The sequence below is a fragment of the Octopus bimaculoides genome, unplaced genomic scaffold, assembly GCF_046866305.1.
Source record: "Octopus bimaculoides isolate indiv1 unplaced genomic scaffold, ASM4686630v1 contig87, whole genome shotgun sequence".
NCBI classification, from domain to species: domain Eukaryota; kingdom Metazoa; phylum Mollusca; class Cephalopoda; order Octopoda; family Octopodidae; genus Octopus; species Octopus bimaculoides.
The window spans coordinates 138,410-155,000 of NW_028315337.1; the positions used below are offsets into that span (position 1 = coordinate 138,410).

Below are 16,591 nucleotides of genomic sequence, written 5' to 3' on the forward strand. Positions count from 1 at the left end.
TCTCGCTCGAAAATCCTACAACAACCTCACACAAGAGCCAGTTCAGGGGCAACGGCAATGATCTCGCTCGAAGAAATTTCATGTGTCACCAGCACAAGAACCAGTCCAGGGGCACTGGCAACAATCTCGCTCGAAAAACCTCATGTGTCACCCGCACAAGAGCCAGCCCAGGGGCACCGGCAACGATCCCGCTCGGAAGATTTCATGTGTCGCCCGCACATGAGCCAGTCCAGGACACTGGCAATGATCCCGTCCCGCTCAAAACATTTCATGTGTCACCCGCACAAGAGCCAGTCCAGGGACACTGGCAACGATCTCGCTCGAAAGATTTCATGTGTCGCCCGCACATGGGCCAGTCCAGGGGCACCGGCAACGATCTCGCTCGAAAAACCTCATGTGTCACCCACACAAGAGCCGGCCCAGGGGCACCGGTAACGATCTCGCTCGTAAAGATTTCATGTGTCGCCCACACATGAGCCAGTCCAGGGGCACTGGCAACGATCCCGCTCAAAACATTTCATGTGTCACCCGCACAAGAGCCAATCCAGGGGCACTGGCAACGATCTCGCTCGAAAGATTTCATGTGTCGCCCGCACATGAGCCAGTCCAGGGGCACCGGCAACGATCCCGCTCGAAAAACCTCATGTGTCACCCGCACAACAGCCGGCCGAGGGGCGTCGACCGCACATGAGCCAGTCCAGGGGCACTGGCAACGAACCCGCTCAAAACATTTCATGTGTTGCCCACACATGAGCCAGTCCAGGGGCACTGGCAACGATCCCGCTTGAAAGATTTCATGTGTCGCCCGCACATGAGCCAGTCCAGGGGCACTGGCAACAATCTCGCTCGAAAGATATCATGTGTCGCCCGCACATGAGTCAATCCAGGGGCACTGGCAACGATCCCGCTCGAAAGATTTCATGTTTCGCCCGCACATGAGCCAGTCCAGGGGCACTGGCAACGATCCCGCTCGAAAGATTTCATGTGTCACCCGCACATGAGCCAGTCCAGGGGCACCGGCAACGATCTCGCTCGAAAAAACCTCATGTGTCACCCGCACAAGAGCCAGTCCAGGGGCACTGGCAACGATCCTGCTCGAAAGATTTCATGTGTTGCCTGCACATGGGCCAGTCCAGAAGCACTGGCAACAATCTCATTTGAAAATCCTATGACGGCCCCGCACAAAGCCAGTTCAGGGGCACGGCAACGATCTATTTCTATTTCACTTGCCTCAACAGGTCTTCGCAAGTGGGGTTTAGTGTCCAATTTTAATTTAACTCGATTTCAATTTCACTTGCCTCAACAGATCTTCACAAGTGGAATTTAGTGTCCAATGGAGGAAGGAAGGTACGCATAAGTGGACTGGCTGGGCCTTAGATTTAGGTCTCACTTGGCTTGCCGGGTCTTCTCGCGCACAGTATATTTCCAAAGATCTCGGTCAGAAGTCATCGCCTCGGTGAGGCTCAATGTTCGAAGGCCGTGCCTTACCACCTCATCCCAGGTCTTTCTGGACCTACCTCTTCCACAGGTTCCCTCAACTGCTAAGGTGTGGCACTTTTTCACACAGCTATCCTCATCCATTCTTGCTACATGACCATACCAGCGCAGTCGTCTCTCTTGCACACTACAACTGATGCTTCGTAAGTTCAACTTTTCTCTCAAGGTACTGATACTCTGTCTAGTATGCACACTGTCATGACACATCCATCGGAGCATACTGGCTTCATTCCTTGCGAGCCTACGCATGTCCTCAGCAGTCACGGCCCATGTTTCACTGCCATGAAGCATGGCTGTTCGTACAAATGCGTCATACAATTTGCCTTTTACTCTGAGAGAGAGACCCTTTGTCGCCAGCAGAGGTAAGAGCTCTCTGAACTTTGCCCAGGCTATTCTAATTCTAGCAGCTACGCTTTCAGCGCACCCACCTCCACTGCTAATTTGGTCACCCAGATAGCAGAAGCTATCAACCACTTCTAGTTTTTCTCCCTGGAATGTGGCAGAAGTTGTTTTCTGCACATTTCCAGTATTTATAGCTCCAGAACATCTGCTGCAAACAAAAACTAACTTCCTAGTTAACCTTCCTTTGATATCGTTGCACCTCTTATGCGTTCATAGCTTGCACTGGGTGAATCTTATAGAGTTACTTCCCACTCCTTTTCTACAGATCGAACAGGGCCATCTACCCAAAGGGGTTTGTGTTTTGTCTGCCTTCCTACTTATGAGGACTTTGGTTTTAGCTAGGTTGACTCTAAGGCCCTTCGATTCTAGTTCTTGCTTCCATACCTGAAACTTCTCCTCTAATTGTGATAGTGACTCAGCAATTAGTGCAAGGTCATCAGCATAGAGGAGCTCCCAGGGGCATCCTGTCTTGAATTCCTCTGTTATAGCCTGGAGAACTATGATAAATAGGAGGGGGGCTGAGGACAGAACCTTGGTGGACCCCTACCTCCACCCGGAATTCTTCACTGTACTCTCTGCCAATCCTCACCTTACTGACAGAGTTTCTGTACATGGCTCGCACAGCTCTCACTAACCATTCTTCTATACATATTTATATTTACATAGAGATATATATATATATATATATATTTACATACATATATATATTTACATATATACATATATATACACATACATATATATATATATATATATGTTAATTCTCTAAATGAAGTATTAACAGTAACTGCACGATAAAGTGTAGTATATTGCCACTTAAGTGTGGCTGACCCCTAGGGGTGGATGTTACTGTTGCTTTTAGCCCCAGGAGGACATCTCCTCCAGCTGGCTTATCGACACACGACTGTGTCCTGTTTGCCAAGGGAGTTATCCCTCTCACCTCGACCAGCAGCACGAACGTATCCGGATTTCAGGGTTATTTCCCTTCGTCGGCGTTCGACAGCTGATGACCTTGGTGAGAGAGACAAAAACCTGGCAAACCTTATATCTTCTTTTCCAGTGACATTCTTCACTGATATTGAAAAGGTGAAAACAAGCAATGTTAATTCTCTAAATGAAGTATTAACAGTAACTGCACGATAAAGTGTAGTATATTGCCACTTAAGTGTGGCTGACCCCTAGGGGTGGATGTTACTGTTGCTTTTAGCCCCAGTCGTGTGTCGATAAGCCAGCTGGAGGAGATGTCCTCCTGGGGCTAAAAGCAACAGTAACATCCACCCCTAGGGGTCAGCCACACTTAAGTGGCAATATACTACACTTTATCGTGCAGTTACTGTTAATACTTCATTTAGAGAATTAACATTGCTTGTGCAAAACAAATTTTTGCGCTGCCCTTTTAGCAGGAGCTAGGACGGCAATTTCTGATGAAGAAACTTCAGAGAGCTTCTACCTATGTTGGTAACAAAGGGCCTCTATGACTATCTGTTTATTTACATTGTCATACACACAAACGCGTGACATCACACTTTTGTGTGCACATCTTAATGTAAATGCATTCTCATCACATCTCCCTTCTTTACAATCATTGCAAGGGGTATCATTCCAGTCAAGTCAGTTGTATAGATAAGGTCTTGTTGGTTTGTTGTGTTCTGTTATTTGTGATACTTGTTCCATTATATTTCCTACATTTGACATGATTTGTGTATCTATAATATATATTTGTCTAATATTCTACTCATCGTTTTATATTTCATCATTTGTAGTGCTGCACTAAGCTCCAACTGACCATGGATAAGAGGCTCTCTGGAATAGTAGTTGTGAGTTACCTTGCCAGCCAGGGAGCTAACTTATACCATCGTAATGATGAGAAAGCGACCGCATTGGACAGCGTAAAAAATCAATATCTGAAAGAAAAATTAAAAACATTTTCACAATCACTGTAAGTACTCACTGGTAATGACAAGATAAACCAGGACATTTTCTATTTTGTATATAATCATGTTTATTTAGTTTTAATTCTCCCGATGTATTATTCAGTCATTAGTGTCTTGACCCAAGACAACAAGAATGATTTCCAATTCTGGCACAAGGCCAGCAAGGTCAGGGAGGGGGGATAAGTCAATGATAACAGCCCCAGTTTGCAACTGGTACTTATTTTATCAACAGCAAGGTAAAGTCAACCGCAACAGAATTTGAACTCAGAACGTAAAGACAGATAAAATGCCAGTATGCATTTTGCCCCGTGTGCTAATGATTGTGCAACCTTGCAGCCTTAAGACCACACAACAATAATAAGAACAATAAACAGAAAATACAGTTGTTAGCGGATCAAACAAAAAACACTATTTTGATTATATTCACATGATTGCTTGTGTTGACAGATATACCTCACCATCCACCCCTAACTATTTTAAAGTTCTGTGACCTCCATGAAAATGTAGTCCTAAATAATAAAGTGAATGAACACATTTTGAAACTGTTATTTAGAAGTAAGAAGCATTCATCTGTCTACCAACAATTTTCTCTGTCTCTTCTCTGACTCAATCAGTCGTCATCATGTCAGCTTTCATGTGAAAATAACCTACAAACACACACTAACAGTTTGTATATCATCATCCTCATCATTTAACGTCCGTTGTCCATGCTGGTATGGGTTGGACAATTCGACTGGGCTGGCATGCTGGAAGGCTGCACCAGACTCCAGTCTGATTTGGCATGGTTTTCTATGGTTGGATGACCTTCTTAACACCAACCACCCCATGAGTGTAATGGGTGCTTTTACGTGCCTCCAGCACGGGTGTCCTATGCATAACACCAGGGTGCGTTTATGTGCCACCAGCACAAGTGCCATTTTGTGTGACACTGGTATCTGCCATGACTGCGATTTTGCTCGGCTCAATGGGTTTTCTTCTCAAACACAACATAATGCCAAAAGACTTGGTTATTGCCTCCATGAGGCCCAATGCTGTAAAGTTTGGTAGAACATAGCCACATATCCTCTCCAAACAAAACATAACTAATTTAAGTAACACATATACCATTCCTAGTGTTTTAGGCTTCAGCGGTTTATTAGTTGTAGCAATTTCTTGCCATACATCTGTCTATATTGACTGATAAGGAAGGAGACACATTATTCACTGAGAGAATTATCTTGAACTTTCTTTGTTGAAATTTAGATATTCTTTGTAGAGATTGAATTTTGGATTGTATAAATATGGTTCTTTCTGTTCTATATACAAGCATCAGTAGGATTTCTTTCCTTCTAGAAATGTTCTTTTATGGGAATGTTATAATAATGATATAAGGTATACGGAGCGCAGGTGTACTACGCTTTACTGGAAAAGGGTAAATGAGGGGATGGAATGCAGCGATTAGTCAAGTACAGGAAGAAGATAACCAAAGTTGTTGTTGGCAAGATGGTGTATAATATTGTGGTATTTCACCAAGTCAGCTGCTAGACATCAAACTTCAGTGTGCTGATACCCAGACAAATAATACATTCAATATATGGCGATTAACAGAGAGCATTTGCCTGGTTGTAGATCAGATTGAAGGAAAGGTATATAGCATATAATAACATGCTTCAAGATTGGGGTTCCAGGCTGGAAATGAAAGCTGTAAGTGTGGATGTACCATAGCCACATATAATAACTTTAAATAGATAACTTGACAAAGTAACAATGGTCTTACCAAATGATGCTAAGACACTTTCAAACTTTTTGATGATTTTAGGAACGTAGTGTGTCCATCAGAGGTCATTGTTGACATTAATACCAAGGCCACGTTCAAATGTACATATCTACAACCCACTTGAGTTACCAATCAAGCAATCCATTGCTGCATTGTGTCCAGATCAGATTGAAAGAATGATATATAGCATAGAATAATATGCTTAAAGGTGGCATCTATTTACTTTAATATATACAAGAAGCAACAAGGTACCAAGAATAGATTATGAGGAGGTACGACTGGAGAGTGAGGCCTTTATTTTTGAATCTACATATTTCCAGAACAATTTTCTATCCAGGTGTTTTGTTATGCATTGTTTAACTTTAATTACTACCTATTTTAGTCACCTGCTTGATATAGTTGGATGCTCTGTTGCACCCTCTTTTATCCTTTGTTCTATATAATCTGATTCACATTCAGCATCTCATCAATCTGTCTTGGCTGTCTTCCATATTGCACTGATGGGGCTTCTAACACATTTATATGGTACTAATACTTTACATGTGGCCCACATTGAATTAAGGATGTACTGAAGGTCAGTCTTGACATCTCTAGAATTGTAAACCTGAAGCCAGTCAGGGCACAGTACAATAGGAGTTCCAGTCAGCCTTGTTCCTGTAAAAGCAATCACTTTGTAGGCAGTTGTGACTTTTCTTTCTGACCGTAAGAGATAGATTGGCAAGATTAGAGCATGGTTAGAGTTAGTTAAATGTATCTTGGTAGTGAAGCTGATAACAATTTCAGGAGAAGTGGTAAATAGCAGATCCAAAGTGCTGTTACCCCTTATAGAAGAGGTGACTAATTGGGATTGCTTTGAATCCAGCAGAAAATGAAGGAAATCATTTGCACTTTGTGACCAGTGAAAGTTTTCCCAATCAATGTTTGGATAATCGAAATCACCAGTATGAAAATATGGGTGACTGTTTTCATAGATGCAGGTTTGAAGATGTCAAAAATCTGTGAGTTTTGATGGCATTTTACAGATGGTAAACAAATTCAAGTAGAAGTGTATATGTTGCAAAAAGAAAAAAAGTACTTCTTGTTGTGACCAGTTTAAATCTCTACAAGGAATTACAGAAAAGCTTGAGTGACCATAGACCATCACACAACTTCCCATGGTAATCAGAGTGGCCTTTGTGTAACAAAATGTAGCTTGCCATGCTCAAAACATCATTGCAAAGTAAAGAATGTACCCAGGTTTAACTAACAAGATTGGAATTGGTACTTTTAATGTAAGAATCAAAAAGGTGGACCTTGTTACATAAACTGTTGGTATTTAAAATCAATAATTTCTTTCCAGATTGAAACCTATCACAATTCATAGAGGAGGATGTATTGTCCTTGATAAGTTTTTTGGAGCTTTTCCATGAAGTGTAGGGTCGTAATTCAAAGAAGCTACAATACATAACTTCAGGTGTATATCTGGTGCTAAACCAAGATGGGCTTGAGAATATATCTGCTTTTCACACCTCTCCTTATCAGCAGCTAAACAGTAAGCACGTGCCTCAGTAGAAAGTTTATCTAACAAGTCAGCGGTTTTTTTTTGAGAAATATATTTGGAGTGGAAAAGTTGTCAAAAAATGTTTGTAGGTCAATAATTTCTTCATCATGTGTGGCAGATTCAGTGACTTTCTCAATGTCCCTTGATTTAGCTTATAACTAGGGGCAGATTTGTATGCATGGCTTTCTTATATGGTCCTTCAGTGTATGATTATGTAAGGAAGTCTACTTTTAATATCCATTACATCAAATATCCAAAATTTCCCTGTGGATAGCCAGATTTTGTTGAAATGCAATGGTGGTAGAAGACAGATGGGCCAGGCACTGAAAGGACCAAACCAGTAGTTGGATCGTTTCCCACAATCCTTCAATCATATAACTATAGTGTACCTTTTATTGGCTTGAAATCATTGTGAAGTTAGTGGTGCATAGAAATATGGCATTTACAGCATTCAACTCATCAATTTTGAAAAGGGTTCTCAGGTTTTGTACATACATATCGTATATAATTCTCAGGGCATTGTTTTATTTTAGCACTGTGACGTGTTTCGTTTCCTAGTTCACCCATACATGAAGTTAGAGCAATTGCGTCCTGTCTGTCCATCCATAAAATTCAAAACTGTATATCTAAGTATAGAGCACTTCTTAATCAGATTAAATAGAAGAAAGTAATATATATATATATATATATATATGACAAAGGTTGCATATAGAAACACACTTGAGTACAAAGAGATATTTGTTGAGAAGAAATGGAATCTATTCTAGAAGTGTAGTATGGTTTGAGAATATATTTAGTTCTCTTTGTGTCAACCAGTTTTTGTGATGTATCAGATTCAAGACATATATTTATTAATATCTGTGTGTATATATATGTATACATATATATGAGGATGGGCTGAAAAGCTCATAGGCTGACTACGATGCAATGAGTGAACTTGACCAAATGTGTTTTATTGTTTGGCATAGTCTCCCCTGCGGTCCATACACTTCTTACATCAGTATTGCAGCACTTGGATTTCCGTGGTATAGAAGCTCTCATCCTGACCCTCAAAAAAGACCTCAACAGCAGATATGGCTTCATCATTGATCCGATACTGCTTCCCAACCAAGTGTTTCCTCATGTTGGGGAACAGAAAATAGTCAGATGGTGCTAAATCAGGAGAATATGGAGGGTGATCAACCAGTTCAAAGCCACAGTCATGCACAGCAGCCATTGCAACCACAGACTTGTGTGCAGGAGCATTGTCCCCGTGAAGCAGGACCCCCTTCATCAGTTTTCCAGGCTGTTTTCATTACCTTTCGTAGCTCCCTCAGCAAGGTGGCATATAATATTCACCATTGGTAGTATGGCCTTTCTGAAGGGGGTCAATGAACACAATGCTGCTTGCATCCTAGAAGATGAAGGCCATCATCTTTGGCCTTCTTTGGTGGGGGGGCGAAGATGGGTGTTTCTACTGCATGGACTGCTGTTTGGTCTCTGGATCAAAGTCGTGAACTCAGCATTCATCTTGGATGAGGAAAACATACAAGAAAACCGACCGGATTTGCTTCAAAAAGTGCCAAGTTTGCCTGCGACATGACCAGCTTGGTGTGCTTTTGATCAGGCATCAAAAGTTGTGGCACCCACTGAGCTGAAACCTTCGACATGCTAGGTTCGTTATGCAGAATGTTCTCAACTCATTCACGGGAGATACCTACAGCATTAGTTATCTGATTAACATTTAAATGTCTGCCACTCATTACTGTGTGGTGAACATGGTCAACGTTTTCTTGGGTGGTGGCTGTAGCAGGACGTCCAAACCTTGGGTCATCTTCAAGACTTTCCCTACCTTTCTTGAATTCAGCTCCCCACATTTGCACAGTTGGTAAAACTGGAGCATCATCTCCTAATGTAGCAACTGTGTCAGCATGAATGTCTTTGGGGGCTAACCCCTTTTTCTGCAGATATCTGATAACACCACGGTGCCAAATTTAATACATTCCAAGTTTAATTACTGTATGATAACTCCTTCTTAGTCAGCCTATGATACTTTCAGCCCAGCCTTGTATGTCTATGTTAATGTGACACTTGTATACACACAAACCTGCTTGTATGTAATTGTTTACAGAAGAATTTACGATGTACTCTTGCTGGTCACTGTAGTGTCCCTTAATATTCTGTACTCTAAACATGTCCATAATGAAATATTTTATTATAACTGAATGTCATTGATGGGATGTGTTAATATTTTGTTCCACAGGTGTCGGTGGTGTCAAGAGAAAAAGGCTACTGTCACACTCCAGCCATGTCAACATACTGTTATTTGTCAGGATTGCTGTTCTCAACTGACATTTAAGCAATGCCCCATATGTCAACAATACGTACTCAGCAAAAGTGGATTTGGTAAGAACATTCTTTAATGATCTGTCTGTTGTCTCATTAATTTTCTGGTATGGAATAACACACTTCATATTGTGGTAGAGACCCAGATCTGCCATTATCTGGCATAAATGGGGTCTTTTCTTTGTAATAGTATATCTATCACTACATCCACTAAACATTGTCTTTATCTAATTAGAAGAGTGATCACACTTCAAAAGGATTGTGCTTTGCAACATATGACTAATGAATGATAATATAAGATAAATGGTAACTAAATGAAATATCACTAAATCTCCAATGTTCTATTTGTAAACATTTTACTTTCAATTGTGAGTGATTAGAGGTGATTAATGATTTATCAGTATCATGGAGAGCTGATAATTAAAGACAATGTTACTTACAAGAACATCAGAGTCAGCTTTGGTAAAGTAGGAGATTCAAGGATAAAATCTGAACTGAGTGTTCAAGGAGCAAGTTTATAGAGTTTGACGGTTAAACCAATCAGCCTGGGTATCAGAAAAGAATGTTGTAATTGGGAAAGGATGTCAGGGATAGTTTCAACATATTTTACAAAGTTGAACTTCACAAATTCATCATGATTTATCATACTGTGAAGATATCAAACAATTACAGTAGTCTAAGGTTTGATAGGAATTGTCATATTTTGTTGGTGGGTATATACACAGAATCTTTCAGTATAAGAATATTGAACAATAAATTACTTTCATTCAGTACTAAATCAGTATTGAACTGTGAACATGTGTTTAGATTTAAACAAAGTATTGGTGCTAGCATTCGATACAGAGATAGAAACAAAACAGGAGTTCCCAGTGTGACTCAAATACACAAATCCCTGTTGATAAATATATACAACCTTGGCCAAATTATAGAGCAGGTATAATAAAATAGAGAATATGATTGAAACTCATTTACTTAATAATTGAAACCAGTCTAATAAACATTCTACAGTTGATCCCATCATTAATTAGTATTTGATGTGTCCTCCTTTTGCTTTTATAACTGCTTTTATGCGTTTTTGCATACTTGAGACTAAGTTGGCACAAGTGGCTGGGTCAGTTTCCTGCCACTCTACATGAATTTTGGTTTCTAATTCGCTTTTTGAAGAACATTTTTGCACCCTCACTGTTCTACCTAAGGGTCACCACATGTTCAATAGGATTGAGGTCTGGAAACTAAGGAGGCCATTTCATCACCCTCATCCCTTTCTTTACACCAACCCATTGAAACTCTGGATGTGTGGCATGCAGAAATATTTTGTTGAATGATTATGCCATCTGGGGTGTTATCATTGAAGATTTTTTGCTAAAGAAGGTTGATAAACTTGATCTAACATGTTGGTGTAAGTGTTGGCATCCATTCTGCCCTTACAAGTGAACAACATTCCAGACCCTTAAGAAAACATGCAACCCCAAACAATTACACTTTCCAATCCAAATTTGACTGTTCAGACTGCACATCCAGGATGATAAACCTCCCCTACTCTATGGTGGACATAGACAGCTCCTGGGTTTTCAAAGATCTGAAGATAATCAAAAAAATTACTGATCATTTTTGGTGTCCAATACAAAATTTGTAAAAGTGTAAGAATTTCAATTAATGCCTAGTAAAATGGTGGAAATGAATGTGGAGAACATATATCAAAGTTACTTTGATCAGACCAAACAACTTTAGCCCCATCATCAGTAGTTCAATCTTCATGCTCTTTTGCCCAACACAATTGCTTCTTCATGTTCCCCTCTGACAGTAACAGGATCTTTTTGGCCTTACGTCCTTTGAATCCAGCTTCTAATAACCTTCTTCTCAATGTGTGAATTGATATATCTTTGTTTGTTGCCATCCAAAACTCAGCAGCTACGTCAAAAGAGGTGTTTTTCCTATCCACCAGTGATGTCCTCTTCAGCAACCTGTCTTCCCTTGTGGTTGTACATGTTTTGCAACCTCGTCCTTTACAATTTATGAAAGACTTTCTCTCATTGTACCTTTTGATGGAAATCTTTTCTTGAGCATTTCAATTTTCTTGCAATTTCAACTTGAGAGAATCCTTCACTTGATAATGCAATGATTTGAGACATTTAAGCTTCAGGAATCTATTTCTTTGGAGACATTTTTAACAAATATTAACGACTGATAAGTTATCAATAAGATATTCAATGAAAGAATAGGAAATAACATTAGTGTCACAAAATGAATGGCTGAAAATTGACCCAGCAATTTTCACCAACACTAATTAGATGTAATTTATAAAACATTGTAGAGGCATTTTCAATTAGTTGATCTCAATTATCATTAGTGACAAAAGTGGTAGAGTAGTTGTGGTGGAGTTGGGGAGTGAGTACTGTTACATATATTCCTTGTAATGTTGTTTTTGTATTAATTACAACTTCAGAAAAACAGTTTGTGTCAGTCGAACCCTTGTACAGAGGTGTAAATTTTGTGTCCTCAAATTTGTTTGTAACTGGGTTTTCACCCCCATTGCAATGTAGCAGATTCATAGAGGGGTCATTAAACGAGTGAGGAAACTTTGATTGATTTTCTAAAAGAAGATTGTGAGAGATATCCTAGATTCTTAAGAAGCAGTTCTTTTGTGCCTTTTCAGATATTTGCACTACAAATTATATGGATGAACAGTTAAATGTAGTTAATGTGTTTTTTTTATACAAGTGTAGAATGTTTGAGGACACCTGTTATCATTTGTCTGTTCCACCTGTGTAGACATGTTGTTTCTTGTGCGGATATATACCCAGAATGTCTCTGGTTAGAATATATATTTTAGATATAAATTAAAAGTAATATAATATTAAATCTGTTTAAAGATATTGAAATTGAAATTACTTTTGTTAAATTGAGTATTGAACTCTGAACATGTTTACATTTAAACAAAGTATTGGTATTAACATAAAATATACAGATAGGAATAAAATGTGTTCTAGTGAGATTTGAACATGCAACTTCTTGTTCCTAACTATATGATTAACACTTGTTATAATGTTTGCCATCCTTTTCGACCTTTTATACTCACACTTGTTAGTTTTTTAGATGAGATTAATGCTAAAAGAAGCATTGTTTTCTGATTCTTTCACCTTTTGATTTTACTTTTGAGTTGATTAGTTTTAATTAGAACATGAATCCTGATCATTGCTCCAAGGTGGTATCAGAAAGTTCACGGACTAGTTCTGTAGCATGCCAACAGATAGCAGCACATGGTTGCATGTACATTGAGAGTTAACAGTGACTTTCATGAGTCAGTGGGCTGGGTGACACCACTGCGTTTACTTTGCAAGTTGTGAAATTTGTGCTTTTGTGGTCATGTGTAGGCTGTAGTCTATGATTTTCTCATGGGCAAGACCAAAGAGCCAATGTGGAATTTTGGGTTAAACTTGAGAAGTCTGCGTCAGAAACATTGAGCATGCTTCAGCAAGATTATGGCAATGGCACAATGAGTTGTATACAATGTTTTGAGTGGCACGCACTTAAAAAAGAGAAGAATGCCCCTGGAAGACCTGCCACATGCATCGTCCCCATAAATGTGGTATTGTGCATCTGGAAATTGTTCTCCAGGGTCAGACTGTCAATCGAGAGATCGGCTGCAATGTTTTGAAGTGTTTGAGGGAGGTCATTTAGCGAAAGTGACAAGATGTGTGGAGCATGAAAAATTGGATTCTTCACCAAGCTCTCCTCATTCATGAAAGTCTCACAACAAACAACATGGTACCACTTCTGCATCTGCCCCATTTGCCATCTCTTCCCCAAGATGAAAACGTAGTTGAAATGTCACTGTTTTAACCATTGTCAAGTTCAACAGCAAATTGCTAAAGGTCCTCGCTTCACAGAAAATGGCTTTCAGGACACATTCCAAAAGTGGCATGAATGCTGGGATTGGTGTATTGCTACGAAAAGTGACCATTTTAAAGGAAATGATGCTAAAATTTGAATAAATAAATAATGTTTTTATTGAACATAATATTTCTGGAAACCTTTTGATAGCACTTTGTGTTTGACGAGAGTAAAGGATTTATTATTAGTATTTGGCAATGGATCTGGTAACATTTTTCTTTCATGGAACTACAGTAATATCAACTGTGCTGAAACACAATTATATTCATTGTAACACAGGTCACATGCTTTATTAATTAGATTAATTAGAAGCTATATAGATATCTAGTATTGCAGTGTCAGGCAATGTGCTACTGTACTTTCTATATAATCTATTAACATAATAATTAATCTGCTGTCATTCAGAAACACTATTACAGTTGTATGTCTGAAATTTGAACTTACTTTGTCATAGCATCATCTTGTACCCTCACCTAACATTTTACACCTTGTTTCCCTGTATGTAAATATATTGTTTTGCTTGGGTGCTGAACCACATCCCTACAAACCGGAATTATTGTTCCCCATCGTCCAGTAATGTTCAGATGTTATTGTGTTTTGGCTTCATTCCATATGAAAAAGTATGAAGTGAAACATTTCTGTATATTTATATGACACTAATTTTATATATTATATAAAGTTGGTTAGTGATGTTTTAATTGGTTGGTCTCAATTATCATAAGTGACATGGTGTGATATGGCAATGGAGAGGGTTACGTGTTCCTTTGTTGCTCTTATAGTAACAATGTCATCAAAATGATAGTTTCTGTCAGCTCTGTAGAGATTTAATGATCATGTTTCCAAATTTTCTAGTAACTGGGTCTTTGTCCTATAGCTTCCTGTTTGACCCGTGTATACCTAATCATCACTCATCTGGAAAGGAACCTACTTTATTAAAGAGGATGAATGATGTTGAAATATCTTCAAATATTTCCTGAATCAGAAGACATTCTGGTGAACTGTGAAGTCGGCAGTTAGAATTAAAGATTACCAGCAACACCCTCTAACAAAAAGAGCAGGTGTATGTTTATCCTACTCAAAGTGGCCTGTCGTGTGTCTGAGGACCAACTTGGTTTAACATTGAATTGAGCAGAAAAGAGGTTGAAAGTTGGTTAGTGGCATCTAGAGGTGAGAGGACGTCATAGGTCATAGGTCGAGCACAGATATGAGAAAGAAAACACAAAACTAAGAGAAAAAGAGTGTCATCAAGTGATAATTAAATGAGATAATTGCAGAATTGTTAGATTATGTAGGAGATATAAATAGGGAGAAGAGATTTAGGAAGGTTAGTCTATTTTGTTGTGGCTCTAAATATTGAGCTATTAGATTGAGACATTTTAAAAAGTGTTGGCCAAAAGAATAGTGGTCACTAAATGACAATTGATGAGCAGAATGTCTGACAATAACAAAATATAGATCATTAATAAAGATTATGAAATTTTACTATAAAATGTAAAACTTGGAAATATTCATTTTAGAGACTAAAGATTGAACAGGAAACTCAGAGGACATCACAGCAAGTTGGTGAGTATAAAATAACAATACCTAATAGATTTCTGTAAATTTTACCTTCAGCTGAGCTTTATTAGTTGAATGACTAAGAACAGGTTCCATTCCTAATTTCCAATTGAAAGATTAGCTGTATAATAATTCTATTAAACATACTGATATTACTGAAGTTTCACAAAATATCCAACATGGTTAGCATGGTTTGTAAAATGGATAATTCAGAAGACAAATAGAGTTGATATTGTAGATTGGAACAGAGAACTAAAATAGGCTTTTGTTGTTTAGTGTTAAAAAGTTGAGTTAATGACAACGTTTTTGTTTGTTTATATTTGGTTGTTATTGTTGTTGTTTAGGCAGATGTGTCTCCTAATCTGTCAGAATTACAAGGAATTGCATTCCAAGTGTGAACACCCTGTCCCTTTTTCACTGATAGTAAATCTATCATTATAGCCACTAAACATTGTCATTATCCAAGTAGACGACTTTGATCTGCTGCTGAGACATGCCATCGATGTGGAACAGATGTAAGAAAGAAAGGACAAAACGAGGAGAAAATCAGTGTAATCAAGTGATGATTAAATGAGATATTCAGAGAAATGTTAGATTATGTAAGCTGATTTGATAGAGAGAGAGGTGTGTGTGTGGTGGGTGGGGAGAATTTAGGAAGAATAGTCTATTTTGTGGTGGCCCTGAATATTGAGCTTTAACTGTAGAAAGTATAAAAATATTAGCCAAAACCATAGTGGTCACCAGTTGACCATTGATAATAGGAATGTCTCACAATAATAAAATATAGACTATTAAGAAAGATAAAAAAAAGATTTAACTCTATATTGTAAAACTTTTAAATATTTATTTCAGAGAGATTAAATTTGGAGGAAAACCGCTCCCATAGCACATCAAAGAAGTTGGCAGTTGAGCAACAGCAAGTTGGTGAGTACAGAATAAGTCCCAAAGTGATTTCAAATTAGTTTTACTTGAGGAGCGTATTTTGTTTGTCTGAGAAGGACTGAGAACAAGTCCCATTCCTAATTTTCAATTGACAAATCAACTGTATAATAATTCTATTGGTCCACCAAGGTTAGAACAGACTATAGTTAATAATGTCTTTTGGAATAGAGAACTAAAATATGTTATTTGGTTAGGGGTGAACAAGTGCTTTAATGACAAGGTCTTTGTTTTACATATATACTGAGTTTACTAATAAGTTGTTGTTTCAGCAGGAGTATCTCATAATCTGGCAGACTTAAGATGAAATGCATTCCAAGTGTCAACATCCTGTCTTTTTGTCACTGATAGGAAATCTATCATTACATCCATTAAACACATTGTATTTTATCGAAGTAGAAGATACTGGCTTGCTACTGAGATAACCATTGTTTTTTTTTCTTTCTCTTTTTGATAGATACTAGCTGCAACATACAATAAATGACATCGTCCTCACCCTTTATCATCTGATTTCCATGCTCATGTGGAATGGATGGGTGGTCACTGTCCAAGTCAGTCCTTATTAACAGTTACTGCCCACCTTCATAGGTTGAGGAACACGTCCCACTAAAACATTCCAGCTTTTCTATGATGGTATGCTCTTCCTAACACCAACCACTTTATAAAGGATCCTTGGTGCATTCTATTGTGGCACAAGTACAAGAAAGATTGTTACGTATTATTCAACAAAATTAAACGTTCCTCTCT

At 38.6% G+C, this 16,591-nt stretch overlaps 1 protein-coding gene across 1 annotated transcript; it reads left to right on the forward strand.

Annotated features, from left to right (window-relative positions):
• The first annotated feature begins 3,575 nt into the window (after positions 1–3,575).
• On the forward strand, positions 3,576–16,585 carry LOC149129269 (putative inhibitor of apoptosis). Its single transcript, XM_089346640.1, has 4 exons — positions 3,576–3,838; positions 9,372–9,514; positions 14,866–14,911; positions 15,758–16,585. Exons 1-3 carry the CDS (start codon positions 3,687–3,689, stop codon positions 14,877–14,879), a joined length of 309 nt encoding a protein of 102 aa, XP_089202766.1. The 5' UTR covers positions 3,576–3,686; the 3' UTR covers positions 14,880–14,911; positions 15,758–16,585.
• The last annotated feature ends 6 nt before the right edge of the window (positions 16,586–16,591 follow it).